Source organism: Excalfactoria chinensis, chromosome 1, assembly GCF_039878825.1.
Source record: "Excalfactoria chinensis isolate bCotChi1 chromosome 1, bCotChi1.hap2, whole genome shotgun sequence".
NCBI lineage: Eukaryota > Metazoa > Chordata > Aves > Galliformes > Phasianidae > Excalfactoria > Excalfactoria chinensis.
The window spans coordinates 136150835-136171414 of record NC_092825.1 but is presented as its reverse complement, the minus strand read 5'-3'; the positions used below and the strand labels follow the sequence as shown (position 1 = coordinate 136171414).

General features: G+C 37.8%; 1 protein-coding gene across 1 annotated transcript in view; it reads left to right on the top strand.

Moving 5' to 3' along the window:
- PCCA (propionyl-CoA carboxylase subunit alpha) overlaps positions 1 to 20580 on the top strand; it is a 260731-nt gene that overhangs the window by 83492 nt on the left and 156659 nt on the right. The window contains exons 10-11 of the mRNA XM_072347043.1: positions 6247 to 6349; positions 11867 to 11961. Of these exons, the coding sequence (XP_072203144.1) occupies positions 6247 to 6349; positions 11867 to 11961 (198 nt within the window). The remainder of the gene's footprint in view (positions 1 to 6246; positions 6350 to 11866; positions 11962 to 20580) is intronic.

Below are 20580 nucleotides of genomic sequence, written 5' to 3'. Positions count from 1 at the left end.
GAAATTGTACTGAGAATGAAATCCTGATCTCTGAAGAAGCAGTTTACCTTGAGTTAAGGTTTGTATGTTCCTTATAGCCAGAGAAACTGATGCTACTGTGTTTTTATAAAAGTTTTCTTGTATTGCTAGAGTTAGACATCCTTACTCTGTTCTGGTATACAAAGAACTGCTATATTTGTGTCCTAGAAATCCCTGTCTGAAAGTGCTTTCCAAATATCTAGGTGTTACCCAAATAGATGTTTCGAAATGTACAGGTGTATCTAATCTAGGTGTTCCTGCTCTGGCAGGGGGACTGAAATAGAAGATCTTTTGAGGTCCCTTCCAGTCCCTGACATTCTGCAATTCTGTGACATAGAATAGAATAATTCAGTTGGAAGGGACCTACAGCAGTCATGAAATCCAGCTGGCTTACCAATCTGGAACTAGCCAAAAGCTGAAGTACATTATTAAAGACATTGTCCAAATGCCCTTGAACACTGATGGGCAATGGGTCATCAATGACCTTTCTAGGAAGCCCCTTCTAGCTTTTGACCACTCTCACAGTAAAGAAATTTTTCTTCATGTGCTGTCTGAACCTCCCCTGGTGCAACTTTGTGCTGTTCCCACATTTCTCATCATCAATTACCAGGACTAGCACCTCCCTCTGCACTTCATCTCCTAACAATCTGGCAGAGATCAATGAAGTTGCCTTTGAGCCTTCTTTTTTTTTTAGTCTAGACAGCCCAAGGGGCCTCAATCTCCGCTCATTAGACATGTCTTCGAGTCCTGTCAGGGTACATTGCTCACTCATATTGAATCTGCTGTTGCCCGTTACTCCTAGATCTATTTATGCAGAGCTGCTCCTCAGCCACTCATCTCTCAGACTGTACCTGTATTTTGCATCACTGTATCCTAAGTGCACCCAACTTTTATCTTTGTTGAACTTTGTGCCGTTGATGGATGTCCAATTCTCCAGGTTATCTGGATCTTTCTGCAAAGCCTTTCATCCCTCCAGAGAATGAACAGCATGTTGCAGTTTAGTATCATCAGCAAACTTGCTAAGGTTGAATTCTACTTCTGCGTCTAGACCACTGTTAAAAATGCTGAGCAGAACTGGCCCTACAATTGAGTCCTGGAAGCACCACTAGTGACTGGCCACCAGCCACAAGTAGCCCTATTTACGATGGCACTTTGAGCCTTATTCTTTAGTCAGTTCATCACCCAGTGCAGCCTGAACCTGTTTATCTCACATTTGAATAATTTGTCTAGAAGGGCGTTCTGAGATGTGGTATTAGAGGCCTTATTAAGATACAAAAAGATTATGTTCGCTCCATCCTATTAAGTGGGTGAATATCGTGAAAAGAGATTGAATTACAAAGACAGAACTTTTCCTTGATGTACCCATGTTGATTTCTGTCCAATAAAAGCTTTGCGCTTTGCTTAAATGCCTTTCAATATCCACCAGGATTATCATCTCCATAACTTTTCCAGGAACCCAGCTTAGACTAATAGGTCTGTACTTTCCTGAGTCTTCTCATGCACCCTTCATGTAGATCAGTATAACACTGCCTTGCTTCCACTCAGCAGGGACCTCCACAAACTCCCAAGACCTTGGCAAATTGTTGAGACGCATCCAGCTATACTTTCTGCTGACTCCTTTTGTGCTTTTGGGGAAATTTTTTCAGGCCCATGGAATTATGAACATTCAAACTATTCAACAGATCCCTTTAAATCTGAGTGACCACAAGTAAAAAGTTGCTGTTCTTCCACTCGTGGTCCTCCAATTCAGAGGACTGGGCAGCCCAAGATCCATCATTAACATTAAGACTGAGGCAAAACAGTACTGAATACCTCTGCCTTTTCCTCATTGTCTTTTGTTAGGTTAGTGTTTGCTTCAAGTATTAGTCCTGTTTTATTTAGACCCGCTTTTGCTATGAACATACTTAAAACAGTGCTTGTCTGGTTTTCTGACACTACAGTGGCCAGCATCAATTCAAGCTGGGTTTTATCTTTTCTATTTTCTCCCTGCATATGTGAACTGCAGTTCTGTAATCTCCCTATGGAGTCTGACCTTGCTTCCAGAGGTCATATATTTTCTTTTCCTGTTCAAATTCCCCCCCTCTGACAGATCTTAGTTTAAATCTCTCTCAATCAATCTTGCCAGATTATGAGCCAAGAAATGTTTCCCTTGTCAAAACAGGTGTCCCATCAGGTCCCAGCAGACCTTTTGTCTCAAAGACTTCCATGATTATAAAACTCAAACTTCACACTTGCACTTATAACTGAGTCTCTGGCTTTATGGCTTCAAATAGCCTGCTGCTAACTTTGAGAAGGATTTCACTTCAGGACACTAAACCTGTTCTTAGGAAAGGACAAAGTTTTGGGGCAAGGTTGTGATGGATTGTTACATACAAAGGGACTTACGTGAACACGTAGTTCCAGGATCAGAAGTCACTGTACCAGAACTGCTCACCTATATGTTAAATTCCATAAATTTATTGATAAAAATTAGGCTTTTTTTCTAGTTAGAAACCTCAGCTGCAAACACGGTAATCATTAAGTTGGAAATATGTGCTGAATTATCTTTTAATACTCCCTTTTGAGAAGTTTGGAGCTTTGTGCTACTTCCCCATTAGTCTCAACTTTTTCTAGTTATTGAAATCTTGCACATACACTAATTTGAAAAAGAAAATGGACAATATTCCCTATTGCAAGTATTTGGCCTGTTAGATTGCTCTGCAAAAATGATTGTGCATAGGTTTGGCCTTCTGTTCAGAACAGGTATGCACTGTAGAAGTGTTCAGATGAAGGGAAGGGGTGAAACTGAGGTTGAGTGACAAACAGTAATTCATAGTATCATAGTATCATAGTATCATAGTATCGTGCGAGTTGGAAGGGACCTTAGAGATCATCGAGTCCAACTCCCATGTTTCGAGCCCCCTGTGTAGCGAAGCGGCACTTCTACCCCTTGCTCCACAGGGGGGATTCGAACCCAGGCCCTTCGGTGCCGCAAGCAGCACTTCATACCACTGCGCCACCTAGAACTATTTTAAACATAGGTTTTCATACCAACTGCGTGAATCATCGTTTATGTAAGTTGCTGTGATTAGATCATTTAACTCCTAAAAATGTAATTTGGAGTCAAGCTGAAGCAATGGAGTGATTTTTATGTACTGTAAACTCAGACAACATTTGAAGTGTTGGTTGCTTAACTTACCAGTTATAATTTTAGAAGGATTCTACTGTACTGATGATTATAAAACATCTGTTTTTAACAATGTCCTTTCAAATTCTGGCCTCAAGAAAAGAAGACTATCTTCTTTCACTACTTCCTGATACTGGAAACTGAAATATTGCATGATGAGTGCATTTTTTAGCTAGTGTCAGTCTGCTTCCAAGTAAAGTGGCTGTTTTCATTAAGGTAGCAGCGCTGATCATCTTGGAGCTGGATGCAAAACAGTAACAGGGGCCATCTCATTTCAGACAAACACAGGAAAGCTCGTGGCAGGATCAGTTAATACTTTTGTATAGCTTAAGCTTTACTTTAGTGTGAATAACTGTGCTGTAGGGAGAGAGGAAACCTGGAAGACATCCTGTTCTTCCCCTTATAGAATCATTCACGTTTTAAGGGATGTAGAAACTCTCATCCAACTTCTTGATGAGAACTGGGTCAGCACTGAATTTGAAGTGTGCTATTTAGAAGTTTGTCCAGTTGGGTCTTGGAAACCTGCAAGGTGAGATTTCACAGTCTCTTTGACGAACCCTCCTCTATTGCCCAGGTTCAACAAGCCTTTCTCAGTCCGCCTCTCCTTGTGTGGTCTACCCATCTTGTTGTCTTCCCATTGACCTCATCTCAGCTTATCAATATTGTTTTAATTCTAGATGGGTCCAAAACCGGATGTAGTATTTCAGTTATGGTCTAGTGCAATGAATGAAAGAGAATAGTTGCTGAATAATTCTGGTAGAACCATTGCTTCTGCTGGCTGTGCAGCAGCTGATACAGCCCAGTATCCAGTTAGACCTTATCGCTGTCAGAGCACACCGCTGACTTTGGGATTGTAAACTGTGATACTAGGGATCTTAATCTGGTAGTGAGCTCCACAGCCTGTGCTGAGGCAGGGAGATTAGTCTGTGCTAGGTACAGGGTTCTGCATTTGTTCTTGTGATCTGTAAGATATCTGTGAACTCACTGAGGAATTCAGTCCGTGGTTGTGCTGCATTTGGAGCATCTTACTTGTAGCGAGGCTCTGCAGTGGGATCGCTGTGAGTCTCGAGGGGCTGCTACTTGTGCAAAAGGCAATGCTTCAAATATGAATTCTCTTCTAGTCTAAACTTAATCTTGTGTTCACAGAGGATCAGACCATCTCCTTTTTGTTGGGATAACCTGTTTAAGGAAGGTTAAGAGTGTTTATAGTAATTTGGTAACAGAGGTAGCGCATTTGCAGAGATCTGTGAAATACAGACCAGGTCAGAATACCTGTGTAATTTCTGCTATACGTGATTTGAAAAAGACTTACAGATGGATTAGATAATTAGGCTCCTGATTTATTTATTTATTTATTTATTTATTTTTTGTAACAAGTATTGCTGATTAGATTTCTAATTAGCACATCAGTGAAGGAAAAGCAATCAATTGTGCATTAAACTGTCTGATAGAGTGCTTACAAAAGGAAACAGAACCTTTGATATAGGAGTTAAAACAGCTCCAAATCTTTTTCAGTAATCTCAACTGTTGTGTGTGATTGCTTGTTACATCACATTATGGTTTTTTTTTTTGGACAGATTGGCTAGTGTACAAATCTCAATGTCCCCTTATCATAAGTAATTTAATAGATGATGAATTTATGAGAGATTGTAGGTTGAGAATAATCACTCTTAAAATTACAAAGCATATTGTTTTACAGTTTTGAAAGAAAGTGAAGAAGTACCTTTGACTACGAAAATCTAAATACTGTATATTTTCCTATCCCACAGTTCAGTTATGCAAGTTTTGTTTGCAGAATTGTCTGCACTTGAGAGATGCAAAGACTTCAACTCAGTTGTGCTGTAGCTCTTATTCAGGGTGAAAATACCAACATTACTGCATTTCAGTAGGTGATTCCACAGAAATTTAAGCATTTTATTTGTATCAATATAAATGGGACTCATATGCCATTTAAAGAGCCCCTAGATAGAGTTCTGTAGAATCTTAGGGTCCCTGGATTGTGGTACATTTCAGTAAAAAACTGTTCATTAGGTTGCTTGCCAGAAATTATGTCTCATAATCTTTCTGCGAGTAAAAGTAAAGTCAGTGAACATATAACAATACAGTGGTTTGAGTTGGAAGGGACCCTTGAAGGTGATCTAGTCCACATCCCCCTGAGATGAAATCAGGTTGCGCAGAGCCCTGTCCAGACTGACCTTGAATGTCTCTGAAGGGGCATCCACCCCCTCTCTGGGCAACCTGTGCCAGTGCCTCACCACCCTTACTGTAAAGAACTTCTTCCTTATGTCCAGTATAAATCTCTCTTCATTTAGTCTGTCCCCTTTAAATACTGAAAGGCCACTATCAGGTCACCTCGGAGCCTTTTCTTCTCCAGACTGAGCAACCCCAACTCTCTCAGCCCCTCATCAAAGAGGAGGTTCTTCATCCCTTGGATCATTTTTGTGGCTCTAACATATCTTACTTATGATCTTTGAGTAATTATGTTTTTATAAAAGAAAACAGAGGGAAGTATTCAGGATGTGCATGGTATAAAACAGAGTTGTACTTCAGTGTGGGGAAAAAGTATAAGTACATATGTATCTTTTGTGAAGTATTCCATTTTCAGGTTGCATGTTCAGATGTTGAATTTGCAACGTATGCAGCATTATTTCATCAAACTAATACACGACTACCCACTGTAAATGATAGAATAGATTAACCACCTTAAATAGAGGCGACTTTCACTTTTACTTCGTATAACAAGAACTTTATAACTTGTTTTTTGTGTGTTGATTCTGTTTTCTATGAAAGAAAATACAAATAAAAATAAACTTTTCTTAACACAGACTTTCTGTAATCACTTTGAAATTCTCTGCACTTTGAACATGTAGTCTTGTTTTCTATGTAACTGAAGAAAAAGACATTCATTATAGAAACAAATGTTACAGTGTGTTTTTTAGATGTATGTTCATTGACTGAAAAGTGAGAGATTACTTGAATGAGTAAGTGTTCCTTCTTGTATGCTTCAGAACTTGACTTAATATATTAAATAGAGATTGTTCTTTTTGTTTTGGTTATTTAAGGGAAGGTTTTAGGTTTTCATCTCAAGAAGCTGCTTCAAGTTTTGGTGATGATCGCTTACTGATAGAAAAGTTCATCGATAACCCTCGTCACATAGAAATCCAGGTTTGTATTGTTATTACTGTTATTTCATTAAAAAGGTTTGAACTGCTAAACCAGTTGAAGTTCATGATGGAGATATCGCAAGCAAGAGGGAAGACAACGTGACTGTGTGGAGTGCTCATGTATTGCACTCCACATTCCTCATTTAGCAGAGCTCCCTTGTTTGCCATCACACCTGTTCTAATAGAAACCTTGAGTATCGTGTTTTCAGTGGTAATTTCCTTGAGTAGCCCAATTTTTTGTTTCTGTGAAAGACAGGTTCAGTGATTATTTCCACAATTCTTGTATGTACTGCATTTTATTTTAGAGGGAGAACAGAGATGTATTTTAAAGTAAGTAAGTTTAGGAGACTTGTGGTGCCCTTCCACCCTTAACATGGAACTTGGTGGGCCTGATTAAGCATTAGGGAATATTTTTTCGAATGTTAGGCTAAAGAGTCTTGTTTTCCTGTATCTTGAACCATTGCTCAAACTGCATGGCTATCATACACAGTGCAGCTTTCCTGTTTTGATTCTCTAGCCTTTCTTTAGCAGGAAGACAATGAACCATACTCAGTTCATTGAAAATATAAATAAATATATACACAAATATACATACATATATATATATGAGAGGCTGTAAGTATCTGTTCTGAGAGCTGAAGTTTGAACTCAGGGTCCTGATTCCAGTGCTCTGAGCAAGGAGTGCTTAACATTTTTCTTGCAAATTATAGGTGGTTTTGTCAGAATTTTAGTTTTGTATCTGAAGTACCTGATGCTGTTTGTGAACTCTGCATGATTTGTGTTTTTTTGGGTGTAGATCTTCAAAGTCAGATATATCCTCCCTGCTTTTTGGGTTATGATTCCTTTTTGTCTTCTACTGGATCTTGCGTTAAACCAGATCTGCTAATGCAAAACAAGACTTGTTTGTTTTGGGCTGATTTTTTAACAAAGTTGTATTTGTTTTGCTTTAAACTTGGAATGTATTTAATTTTATGTATGAAACTAAACCGTGTCTGTCAATAGCCTTGAAGTTTTCTTTCTCAACAAGAAATTTGTATGGCGTATGTCAGTTTGCATGACAGAGATTTCACTAATTCTTATCCAAAATATAAACTCTAAACTGTGGCATGATGTAGGTTTTTGTTTTTTTTTTGTTTTTTTTTTTTTTCTTTTAGTATAACTACTCTTATTTCTTTACAATGAGATTCTGAAGTTTTTTGACAGTAGCTCCATAGCTGAATGAAACAACAACAAATCTGACAGTGTAGAATGATTTGTAGGAGAGAACTATTCAACACTTTTTGCCCTGCCAAATATATGCCCACTCAAACCTGATGTTCTTTCTTCTTCTATTTTTTTTTTCCTATCTCAATTCAGAACTCGTGTGCTCACAGACTAACTTAAAGCATATGTGAAATGAGGAAACAGTCTCCAGAAATGATTTTTAAACCCAACCTATTCTCATTCAGAGGGTCATGGCAAGACATAGCGAATGTTTAGTTTCAGTGTTAATCTTCAGTTACAAAGGAACTTAGGCTGCTAGAGCGCTTTCCTCTGCTGTCTTGATAGGACTAATGATTTTGGATACCTATATCCTTGTTCCTCTTTTCTCTTTCTTTCTTTCTTTCCTCCTTTCTTTCCTCCTTTCTTTCCTCCTTTCTTTCTTTCTTTCTTTCCTCCTTTCTTTCTTTCTTTCTTTCTTTCTTTCTTTCTTTCTTTCTTTCTTTCTTTCTTTCTTTCTTTCTTTCTTTCTTTCTTTCTTTCTTTCTTTCTTTCTTTCTTTCTTTCTTTCTTTCTTTCTTTCTTTCTTTCTTTCTTTCTTTCTTTCTTTCTTTCTTTCTTTCTTTCTTTCTTTCTTTCTTTCTTTCTTTCTTTCTTTCTTTCTTCTTAATGTTCCATTTCTCTTCATCTTTACAGTTTAGCCTATAAATGCTTTATTGCATGTTAAATTGAGCTAGGTTACAAGGTGGGATGAAAGAGAGGTGCCTTCAGGGAGACTGAAGATAATTTTGGAATGAATTTAGAGAGTGAAATATATTTGGCTCCTAGGCGTTTTTGAGATTGGTCTTCAAGGGACTGTTTGAAATTCAGTTGAACTGGAACAAGTGTGATCATTTATTCAAGTGCTTTCTTGAATAATCTGAAGTGCATTTTGTCTTGGGATTCTTGTAGTCTTCTTAAATCTGGCCCTTTGTTCTAATCTAGTTGTCTAAGCTGCCTCTCTGGTCAGTGGAAAGAGTTACGCGCTTCCTGAGATTCAGTTCTGCTGCCCGAGAAAATTAGGGATACGTCGCTTTCTGAAGGTGCCCCTTATTCTGCATTGTTTAGAGAGAGACCTTCAGCAGTTTCCTACTGACTCTTTGATGACTAAAGTTAGATAAGATTTGATTCCTCTATACTTCAATCAGCTGGGGCCAGATTTAGCATTCTGTCATGATTCCTTTAGGTTTAAGACGAAGGTTACTTCAAAACTTGGGAGCACTGTAATTAAGAACAACCGAGTAATTTCATCTGGATTAAACAGTGTAGCTACGCCATTAATAATTTATGGTTTTGTTTTTAAGAAAGATACAGTAAGTGTTGTTTTCCTTACACAAACACTTTGATGGTACCTTGTAACAGTATAGTAGCGTATCATTTTAACTACGTTTTAATCAGCTTTAGGACATTGACCTTGGTTCGTTTTCAAACTACTGAATATACAAACAATTCAAGACCAGATGCCAAATATTTACTGAGTTAGCAGTAACTTTTAAACAGAACTCTTTTTTAACATTCTCATATAGCTCCAAAGCGATGGTATTTAAAATTGTTAAATAAGGGGTTTCCTGCGTCTAGCTATAAAACAATCACTTTGTAAAACATGAGAAAAGGCTAAAACAATCAACAGGAAAAAAGAGTCCAAATAGACGTTATGCTTGGACTGATTTGAAGTCTTGTCCTGAAATATCTGACATAAAGGATCTGAGTTTAAAGTAAGAATACTTGGAATGTCTAACCATTACTTGGTTAATAGCAGATGTGCAATGGAAATAAAATGTTGCTGAATCATACAGAAGAAGTTAGTTGTGGTACATTATATTTAGTTATTTTCATGTGTAGCTGTACATAACATAAACTACTATAATAACAGCTCTGCATAGCGGGTCATTCTCTTGTAAGAACATTAGGGTATTTAGCAAAATGCCTTAGGTGTGACATGTATTTTTAGTGAGACGTGCAGTGGAATTTCACTTTATTTTGAGATTACAATCTCAATTTTCTGTAAATGTCTTCTGAAATGCAACTGTTTCATGAAATAAGTATCCAGTGAAACCAGTGGAATAATGGAATAGTATTTATTTTAAGGTACAGGTTGTATCCTTCTGCTAAGAAGGATACAAGAAATGTCATGAAATTAATGAAAATATTTGCTGATTGGCTTGAAAAATATTATTCCCTTGGGTGGGGGTAGGGGAGTAGAGAGAAGGAGGAGAGAAAGAAGCAGCACATCAGCTTAATTTCATTGAACATTATAGGACTATTCTAGTTTCTGTTTTGGTGAGGTTGAAGTCTGTTGTAAACTGTAGTCTTTGTGGTGAAGCAGAAGTGCTCACAAGGAATCATTCTGCTTGGAGGGCAGCAGTTTTCCTACCATTACCACGCTATGCCCTAGAATCACTGTTTTGAAAACAACAAGAACAATAAATCTTTTCTTCTCCCAAATGTGTTTCTGTAGAACTCAGTGGCGTTTAGTTCTGGACTGGATGATTTAGAACTAGAGTAGGAAGTTGCTTTAGATGCTGTTGGATTTTCTTTTGCTTTGTGCAGGGGAGTTGGTCATAGAATCTAGCATTTGACTGAAGTTGCATGCTACTGAACCTTACAGAGGTCAAGGAAGAGGCCTCTGGGATAACCTGTAGTTTAGGGAATCCCTTGATATCTTTTTTGTAGTGTCATTCTTGTAGAACTCTTTCTAAGGAATTTTTCCTCTAGAAGGTTCTTGTGGAAGCCCAGTGAAATTCCTGAGGAAAAGATAAGTCGTATTCTTCAGGAGGGCAGAGCACTCTGTCTCTGATGCTGCACAGTGCACAAGTTACCTTCATGAGATCGGTGCCTCATTTTCAGTTACATCGACTCAGATTATTCACGCATCGGGAAACATTGGTGTCATAGATGCAGGAATTCATCTTGCTTAGTGCCATTCTCGCTCTGTGGTGCTAAGAGGAATAATGAATAATACAGATTCTTTGTCACAAATGTCAGTAGATATGGTTGAGTTCACACAGTTTGAAGAAGATTGTCTCCATTTTTTTTTTTTATCTTGTCTGTTTTCAGTGTAGAACTGCAATGTTAAAGAATGAAGCATGAATATTGGCACAGGTTCCAGCAGATCAGAGCAGGAAGATAGATGGAAGAAAATGGATTAGAAGGAAAATTTTATAAGGAACAAGGGAGCAGGTGTGGTCTGCAAGTAAACAAATTGTTCAAAGAATAAGTGCATAGAGTACAACATCACAAGATGGGAAAAAGTCTGCTTGAATCCTTAAGCCCTGTCTCCTGCTATTTGAAACGGCTGCACTGTACAAAAGAATTCATAAAGTGATAGAGTACCTTTTCCTTTCAGCTTGAAATTGCAGAATCAGTTGAGAGTTCTGCCATGCTGAATTTGTGTGGTTTTTGTTTTTTTTTTTCTTCTCAAGTGTATAATATAGTTAGTTAGATCTAGGCGTTCAACTGGATATTTAACCTTTTCATGGTCTGAAGCTGCAGTCAAGAGCTATAGTTGACTCTGTTTTTGAGAAAGTCCTTGACACCACTAATTTCCATTGGAAATGCTGAGGAAGTGACAAAAGATTTCAAAGTTTCTGGTGAGTTCTTCTTAGTTGTTTAAGACAGGATGCTCAGTCTACTAAGGAAAACCCATTAGCTGTTGTTTCTGAAAGTTTTTGCCTGTAATTCAAGGCTAAATTTGACATGCTTCAAGATTTTACTCTCTTTTGTTGACAAAAAATAATGCTAACAGTGTGATTCTGAGAATTTCAGTATGCAGTACAATTTTAGAGGCTTGAAATGGTAACTTTTCACTCTTTGATTTCTGACTTCTATCAATTCTGAACTTGTTTGGGAGCTCTCACAAGACCTGAGTGCTCTTTGACATATGTAGACTAGAGAATGGCTTTGAAGTAATCCTGTTTAGAATTTGAAGTAGCATTCAACTAATATTTTGTATACAATTATTTTTCTTTTCTAGCATTTTTCCCCAATAGTTGTTTCTTGACTTGAAAAAAAAAAAAAAAGTGACTGAATGCTGTATTATAGCAGTGGTATAAGCTGCTGCTTGCGGCACCGGAGGGCCCAGGTTCGAATCTCCCCTGTGGCGCAGGGGTAGAAGTGCCGCTTCGCTACACAGGGGGCTTGAAACCCGGGAGTTGGACTCGATGATCTCTAAGGTCCCTTCCAACTCGCACGATACTATGATACTATGATTATAGCAGTATATTGTCAAAAAACCATATGCATTCATCTGTGGGGTAACGGCAGCATGTTATTGTTTCAGGTATTGGCAGATAAACATGGCAATGCCTTGTGGTTGAACGAAAGGGAGTGCTCTATTCAAAGAAGAAATCAGAAAGTTGTGGAGGAAGCTCCAAGGTATGTATACTGGACTCAATGCAGATACATAGTTACTGAAAAGACTTTTGAAAAGCTGATTTCATTGTACAGTTGCAAGCAAAGTTTATTCAATAAGATGCAAAGAAAGTGCTTGCTATGTTTTATTATGTTACAGCCATTTGAGTGTAATGGGCAGCCTGGTCTGGTGGTTGGCAACTAGATGGGGGTTGAAACTAGATGACCGTTGTGGTCCTTTTCAGCCCAGACCATTCTATGATTCTGTGATGATAATGTACTTAAAAGGGTGGCTGGATCTTACTTCATTACATTCTGTAAAGAGAAAAATGATATTTTGTTATATTTTTTCATGATCTTGTATAAAATAGGTACGGATCTTACCAGTGAAATATATGGAGTATATGAGATGACTTGCTTAATACATCTGAGATACTTTCCTTCCCTTTACTATTCAGCTTTTGGATTTGAAAATCAAATACAATTTGGAATAAAGATTTTAAGGAATGGTAAATTGGGTACTTGACTGTTACTGTAATTATCAGTGAACCAGATGCAGGCTTTTATTTTATTTTATTTTATTTTATTTTATTTTATTTTATTTTATTTTATTTTATTTTATTTTATTTTATTTTATTTTATTTTATTTTATTTTATTTTATTTTATTTTTTTAATTTGGAAATGAATATTAAGTTCTAAATATTCGACACCACTTTTACTACTGTTCACAGTAGTGAATTGTGGATGTAGGTGTCCAGTAACTCAGAGATCCTAAATGGTCTTAATCACAGAATCACAGAATCACAGAATTATAGGGGTTGGAAGGGACCTCTAGAGATCATCGAGTCCAACCCCCCTGCCAAAGCAGGCTCCCTACAACATGTTGCACAGGTAGGCGTCCAGGCGGGTCTTGAATATCTCCAGAGAAGGAGACTCCACCACCTCCCTGGGCAGCCTGTTCCAGTGCTCCGTCATCCTCACTTTAAAGAAGTTTTTGCGCACATTCGTGCGGAACTTCCTATGCTGAAGTTTCAGCCCATTTCCCCTAGTCCTGTCCCCACGCACTACTGAAAACAGACCAGCCTCGCCACTATGGCTCCCACACTTCAGGTATTTATAAACCTGGATCAAGTCCCTTCTCAGCCTTCTTTTCTCAAGGCTAAACAGACCCAGTTCCCTAAGTCTCTCCTCATAGGGGTGATGGTCCAGGCCCTAGGAATCCCATGGAACTGAAATACACTGATTCTGTGCAAGGTGTGGTCTTTCTGTGTTCTCTGTTGTCTGATGTCCAGTATATGCAGAAAAAAGGGCAGGAGGAAATTCTGATTTCAGAAAACCAGACGGAGGTGTATGTCTACTTGTGGGAATTCCCTACATTATGGATTCATCAGTTGGTGTGGGTTTGACATTTTTACAGCACAGAACTGTGATGCAACAATTTAGGATATGAGGGAAAGCACGTGATTTAATTGATGTTTATTTATAGGCAGCATAGAAGTTAATGTTGGACCACTGTGGGTGGGACTGGCGCTGTGTGTGACCTAGATTTTAAATTTAAAAGAATTCAAGGATGCAAACCCAGTAATAAATGCTTAAATAGCTTTTGTTGCTTCCTGTAGCTCTTCTGGATTTCTCGGAAGTATTGTGACTAGGATTTTGACTGTGTTTTTGTTTATGCAAGATGAAGGCTTTGTGTCCCAGTGTAATATGTGTGTGCATATATGTATACCTAAGCACTTAGGAGAGCTTTTTGTCTCAACAGTACATATAAGTTGCTTCTTGCTCATGCTCTGTGTCTGTGGTGAATTGAAAGGAGTGATATGTCTTCCTATTACCAGCCAACCATGACTAACTAGAGCATTTCTTTCATCAGAAATATCAGCTTTTAACTTTCTTGAGCTTCTCAGTTGGAGTTGCCAGTAAGTTTTCTTACCACTTTCTCTAGAAAAGAGTGTGAACAAGCCAACAGCTTCCAAAATTTGGCATGAAAATTCTTCTTTCGCACTGCTGTTGACTGTTTTAGACCTTCCCAGCCCTTTATTGACAGCTTTGGAAGCCTCATCTGTGTTACAGCTGCTTGCAATTGACTGCAGAATCCTTCCTGGTAGTAGTGATGGTTCACTTCACCTAACTGATTAATTACTCCTGGTCCTATCATTGTGGAGGAAGTATGCTGTCCTCACTAGGTTATTAATATTTTTCCTATTTTGTGTGATAGCTGCCATTAAAATCTCTAGGCTAGGTCAAAGCCCCTTATTTATATTGCATAAAGCTGAAGAGATAGGGATGTTATTGGCTGTTTGTATTTTGTACAACTCTGACCTCTTCTCAAATGTGTTTTGATTCACTTTAGGCCTGTGGTAGCTTTTTCTAGGGATTAACATACTTTGCTTATTCCCTTTTACCATTGTCAGTTGTCCTGCTCTGTCTGTTTCAGAAAGCAAAGATAGTAAGATTTTCTGAGTGCTGACAGTTTTTTATCTAGTGTTGAGCATAGGTATCCTGGCATACTTAGAGAGCTGGGCAAAACTTCTGGTGACTTAGAAGAATTTTGTCTTCAGCTTTAACTTCAGACTTTTTTTGGCTTTTCACTTTACAGGTTGAAATTTAAACAGGTGAGCAATGTTTGTCTGTTGTTTCTTGGTTCAGTTTTTGTTCCTTCTATCTCAGCCTCTCTGTTCCTTTTCAGAGATGGTTGCTATGAGACAGTGTGCTTTGGCAAAATAAAGTGTTAAGCTTTTGTATTTTTCAGTCTTGTAGGGCAATTAAGAAAGGAATCATCCCCATGTAGGTAAACAAAGCCCATCAGCTTATCAGAAAATGCACCGATCCCTCATGAGCAGTTCAAAATGAATTGGTCAGCAGAATGTAAATATATACAATCTTAGTTGACTTCCTATTGAGTAACTGGAGCTCAATGGATTGTTCTTAACTTTGTTGAGAGCAGGTGTCTTTTCTAGCCATTTCAGAACCTGTAAAAGCTCTCTAAAGCATTTTATTCGGCCTCACCACTTTGGTGAAAGAACATTCAGCTGATCAGAGGCACTTTGTTACCTGTTCTAGTTGATGCCCAGAGTTAGATTTTAGCCACATTTTCTGGTTTTGAGTTCAGATTAGCTATCTATTCAATCATAATTTCTTGAATATGCTTATGGCTTTCCACTAAATTATCTGAAGTGGTCTTATGGAGAAATGCCATTGTAATGCTTTTTTATTCACTACGATCACCCAGCACTATCCTTTTCTGTGGCAGTCAAAGAGATCAAAGATTTGATCCACTGTGAACTGACATTTAAGGACTGTGTCTCAAAATGCTTAATGTCAGGACCCTTGCTGTTAAACCTTCTCTGTACAATTTCAGGCCTTTCCTGTTTGCAGAGTTGTAGGCTGGTTTGGGTGGGAGGAGATCTTAGAAACCATCCAGTTCCAACCGCCTGCCATGGGTACGGACACCTCCCACCAGGCCAGGTTGTTCAGGGTCCTGTCCAACTTGGCCTTGAATGCTTCTGAGCATGGGATATCTACAGCTTCTCTGAACAGCCTGTGCTAGCACCTCATCATCTCCACTGGTGATATAGTGATACAGCACCTACCATTCTGTTCTGTACTGTCACATAAGATTCATATCATTATCGACCCTGATCAAGTCCTTAGAACAAGGCATGTCCAGCCTGTAGCCCATAGGCCACACATGGCCCTGGGCACCTAGTGGGGTAGCTGCACAAGATCATAAACTTCTAATACTATGAAGTGATTTTCAGCAATCCTTTTCATGAGCTGATTGCACGTAACTCAAAAGTAAGCTGTGTTGACAACAGTGGAATTCTGTGGAGGGTAGGCTGCAGTGCTAACTCTACCTCTCATGCCTGCCACACACTCAGTCAAACTTCAACCCATGTGTGTTACACGATCCATGTGCTTGTGGTGCTTGGTGAGTAAAACAGTGAGTGCCAGTAGTATTTCAACCTACATATGTGAGTGTGCCTGTGAGCACATGCGTTTTTTGTTATTAATTTCATAAAATAATTTGATAAGTTGACACATTCAATGTGGAGGAAATATCCAGAATACTTGCGTGATACTGACAAATTTGGTAATTTTCAGTGTCTCATAAAGCTCACCAAAAATATAAAATAATTAGTGATATCATTATAATTAGTTTCATGACATGTATTTACTTAGTGTTTCAGTCAGTTCCAGGTGTTCCTTGAGAGTATGGATGCTGATTATGGGGATATCATTTACTTTTCTGAAGGAAGGTGGCTAAGTCAGAGTAAAATGCTAAAAAATCTTTATGATTTGTGAAGTAAAATGAAGTAATTTATGGAATCAGAAGGAAAATTTGTGCCAGAACATGAAGATATAACTTTTTTTTTTTTTTTTTTTTTTTTTTTTTTTTTTTTTTTTTTTTTTTGTGGATTTGACAACTCATTTAAATGAGTTAAATGTGTCTTCAAGGTGAAAATCAAACTTATCTTTGCCGTGTTTCAAACCAAAACAGCCTTTGAAATAAAGCTTCCATTATGATAAACTGATTGTAGGGCAAATAATGTTATGCATTTTGATACATTGGCTAAACACAGTCCTGTGAACAACAAAAAATACACAGCTGTGCTTTCTGTTTTGATAAAGGAATTTGAGAATGGGTTTCAAGGAATCAAAGAATATTGTAGTTTTTTGATGTGTTTGCTACTCCATTTTCAGTCGAGATTAAAACATTACCTGCAGATTTTCAAATGAAATGTATACAGTTGGTATTAGACATCCAACTCAAAGGAAAAATCAATCATGTCTCTTTACCAGACTTTTATAAGCCCTATCTTACCACAGTGAAATATCTGTCACTTCACAATCACACCTCATTCATGTCATTACTTTTTGGCAGTACATTTGTGAACAAATGTTTCCACACAGAAAGAGTAAAATGAGAATAAAAAAAATAATATATATGTATCTAAGGAACTCACTAACAATTGCAGCCATTGCCATCGTATGAGATACTGATGCATTAGTTCACAAAAACAAGGTCAAATATCCCACTAGTTTTATGTTTCCTTGATGCCCTTTTTTCTATTCCCAATACAATTCCTCTTCACTCAGTGCAACCCAGGCAAGCCAAAAGGTTGGACACCCGTGGCTTAGAACTTGCTAGCTGCCTGCTTATTCTCACTGGTTGCATCTACTTCAGAGGTTTTAGGTGATGCTATGTCCCTTGATTTGAATCGTGTCACATGAGACCTTCAGAACAAGGTTACTCCTATAACACAGTCTCAAATGTTACCCAAAATTTCTCCGAGTTTCAACTTTCTTAGTATATTTTTTCCTTTTCTTACTACACATGTGCTGTTCAGAACTGTGGTAGACTTATCTATCTTAGACATTAATTTTGCAAGTCCTTTTAAATTGAAAGATGCTCTTTCAATTTCGGTTCAAAGGACAAATATGTTTTTTATTATTTCTGCCTGTGACAGAAAGATCTAAGAGGAGATTTCAAAAGGGAAGCTACTTTACCAGTAAATGCCTGCATTGGAATGCAAGTGAAACAGTCAAACTCTTCTTGTGACCTTGTTGGCATGCACCATTGTTAGCTTCTCTCAGAAATCTTTCTATTCTTGGAAGGTGCACAGACAGCAACTTTTCTCACTTTCTGTAAGCACTAAGCTCTCTCAGTAACATCTCAGTATCAAGTGAAGTGCCTTAGGATTATATTCCAATTACTTGCCATTGTAAAGTCACCAATGATTTAGAATACAGTAGACAAGAACTTAAGATGTCATTGCTGAGTACTGTATGTACAAGTTCTTCTCAGAGCTGTACAGCATACATGTGTGCCAGAACCACTTTTCATATCACTTTCTGTCTGGAAATACTTGAAGAATTCTGGGCTAAGGGAAACTGTGAGCCTATTCTGTTTGTAACCATAGAGAACTTAGATGTGGAGGCCAAAATTTTGTTCTCCAATACTGTAGAATATTTATGCCTGCAGTGTGGTAGTAAGCACAAATAGAAGAATGGTAATTGTAGGTAAGTAAATAGTTTAAACAAACAGCATGCCCAACTATTTCCTTAGAGCAGATAAGCTGACCTTGAAGTTTGGAAAATGGGGCTACTGTTATCACCCAGTACAGCAGTATCTTCAGAGGAAGGTTAATGTTACAAGCTGAGCAGGGACTTAACTTGATCTGAGTGACAATGATAAAGATAGTTTGGGAAACATTATCTGATGAATTGGAGGTGGAGAGGTAACATATAGCCCATGTAGTCGCCTCTCTGGATGTAGAAACAATAGAACAAAACAATTGGACCATCTTTGATCAACTTTACAATAGCTTGAGGAAGGTCTTATAAGTGAAATGTCAGGTCTGATCTTATTTGTTCTCTCTGGTGCTTTTATCTTGTGAATCCTTTTTATTTTGCAGCCTTCATGCTGCCATAGGAACTATTTGGTTGGAAGAATTAAAGGTATATGCGTGAGAAAAAGTTGAAGTCTGGTTTAAAATGCTGTTTTTTCGAGTGATGGCTAATTGTACTGGAGAAGATTTATTTCTGTTGTATAAGGTGAGCGGTTAAAGAATGGAGAAACAATGATAGGAACAATATGAAAGGAAATGCAATAGAGGAGAATAGGAATACTTGAGTTAATTAAGCTAGCTGATTGCAGGGATATTCCAGTCGTTTTAGAGCATAAAGCATAACCACATGGCAGAGATCAAGTTGAGCAGTGTGACACTTCTGTTCCATTCTTCAGCTACAGCAGGAGGTGTACAGAGAGATCTCTGACATACATTTAACAAACATAGGGAGACACCACTGTAATAAAGGGGAGTAACAGTCTTTCATCTGTACGAGAAGTAATAATGGTTATTCTAGAAATAGAATATTAAGCCAATATTGAAAAGGTTCTGTTCTTCATAAACTACTCGTTGACCTTTCATGATCAAAACCTTGCAGAAACCCTGGGTTGAATTATAAGTTAATGACTCTGTGTAATATGTTATCGAATCAAAGTAAGAAATATTATGAAACTCTTTTGTTATCAACAGCTATTCATGATAAATAGGGCACAGTTTCACATATCTTATGTTTTATATTTATATATAGATATTTTTTTGCTCTGATCTGGCATAGGATCTACTGACAGCTTTCCTGTGTTCTGTGATCTTTTCCTGTTGACCCCATTGTTGCCAAGAAAGACTTTTTTTTCCCCTAAAATTCTGGAACTGCTTGCCTTCCTGTCTGTTGCAATCCACCCCTGTGGCACTATCTGGACTAGGGTTCTAGGAAGCACTTTTTACATGGAGAGAAGTATCTATTCCTTTGCCTCTCAGTTTGTCTGGATGTTTCCTTGGTCTTCATGTCTTGCCAAATATGGTTTGTTATGGCAGAAATTTCTAGCTGTTGTGTGATTTGCAGTTTTAATAAAAGAAAACAAAAGAGCAACAAGCCAGAGGTAAGTCCAGACCCAGACTTATGTCTTGACTGTAGTCCAGGGCACCAGGTGGAGCTTTCCTGCTGTTGGTGGGGCTACTTCATATACATGGAGGCTCTTGCCTAGTCCTTTATAGAACTAGGACCTGCTCTTGTTGACACCTCAAGAAGTACATAACATTTGATACAGTGGCCTTTCCATTTTAGCATTAGACCTAATGTTGAATTGGCTTCCTATGCCTGCACAGAAGTAATTGATAGCTGAGATACAGATACGTGCCTAATATACATCGCCACAGAAATACAGTAAACGTGTCTATAAGCTCATATAAAACAGTTAAGTGCCGTATTTACTTGAAGGTCGGTGTATGAGGGTGAAAGGCAGTCTATTCCTCAGCTTTGATGGAAAACCACAGAAATTTCCATAGCTATAAATTAACTACCTGCGTAGATTATGAACTATATATATTATAAATACAGATTTACCACACAGGAGGGGAACATGCAGGATAGGTGTTGCCCTTGATCTTTTACTGAATTTGGCCAGTGAAAGTGGTGTGTTGATTTCCTAGATTGAGAAGGGTTGGAATGCCAGTGGAGCTGCTCTTCAAATGCCCTTGAGTGATATCTGTGCTTTGTGGAGAGTAATGAATTACAATTAACAAACACTTATAACTAGCCTTCAGCATACAAATAAAGCTGTGATACAGAAGGTGAAGGTTTATCATGGCATTGTGGACTGTGTTTTTACTAAGTATTATGAATACACTTTTTTTTTTTTATTTTTATTTTATTTTTTTTTATTACTCTTTTACGTTTATAGGAGGCTCAAGCAAATACTTCACGAACTTCAGAATTTCTTTGTTACACAGAATATCAATGAAACAGACCTGGTTTTAATTTGGAGTCAGAAGACAAATTCTCTTTACACCTTCTGTCTTGTGTTTTGGCATTCTTGTTTCTATCAGATAGTTTCTTTCCTTAAAGAAACTAACTATTCCTTTCATTATGGCTCTTTATTTCTTAGTTACAGCTTTCATGAAAGTAGATATGCTTTCTAAAGTGGCATGCATTTATATATATTTATTTTTTGTTTAATTTGATTTTTTTATAGGTCCTGGTGCTCTAAAATATTAAAAATAGTGTTATTTATCCTTAATCTTCAGTACATTAGTGGTTAATTGTGAGCATGTAGTGTGCCTGTTTAGGACATA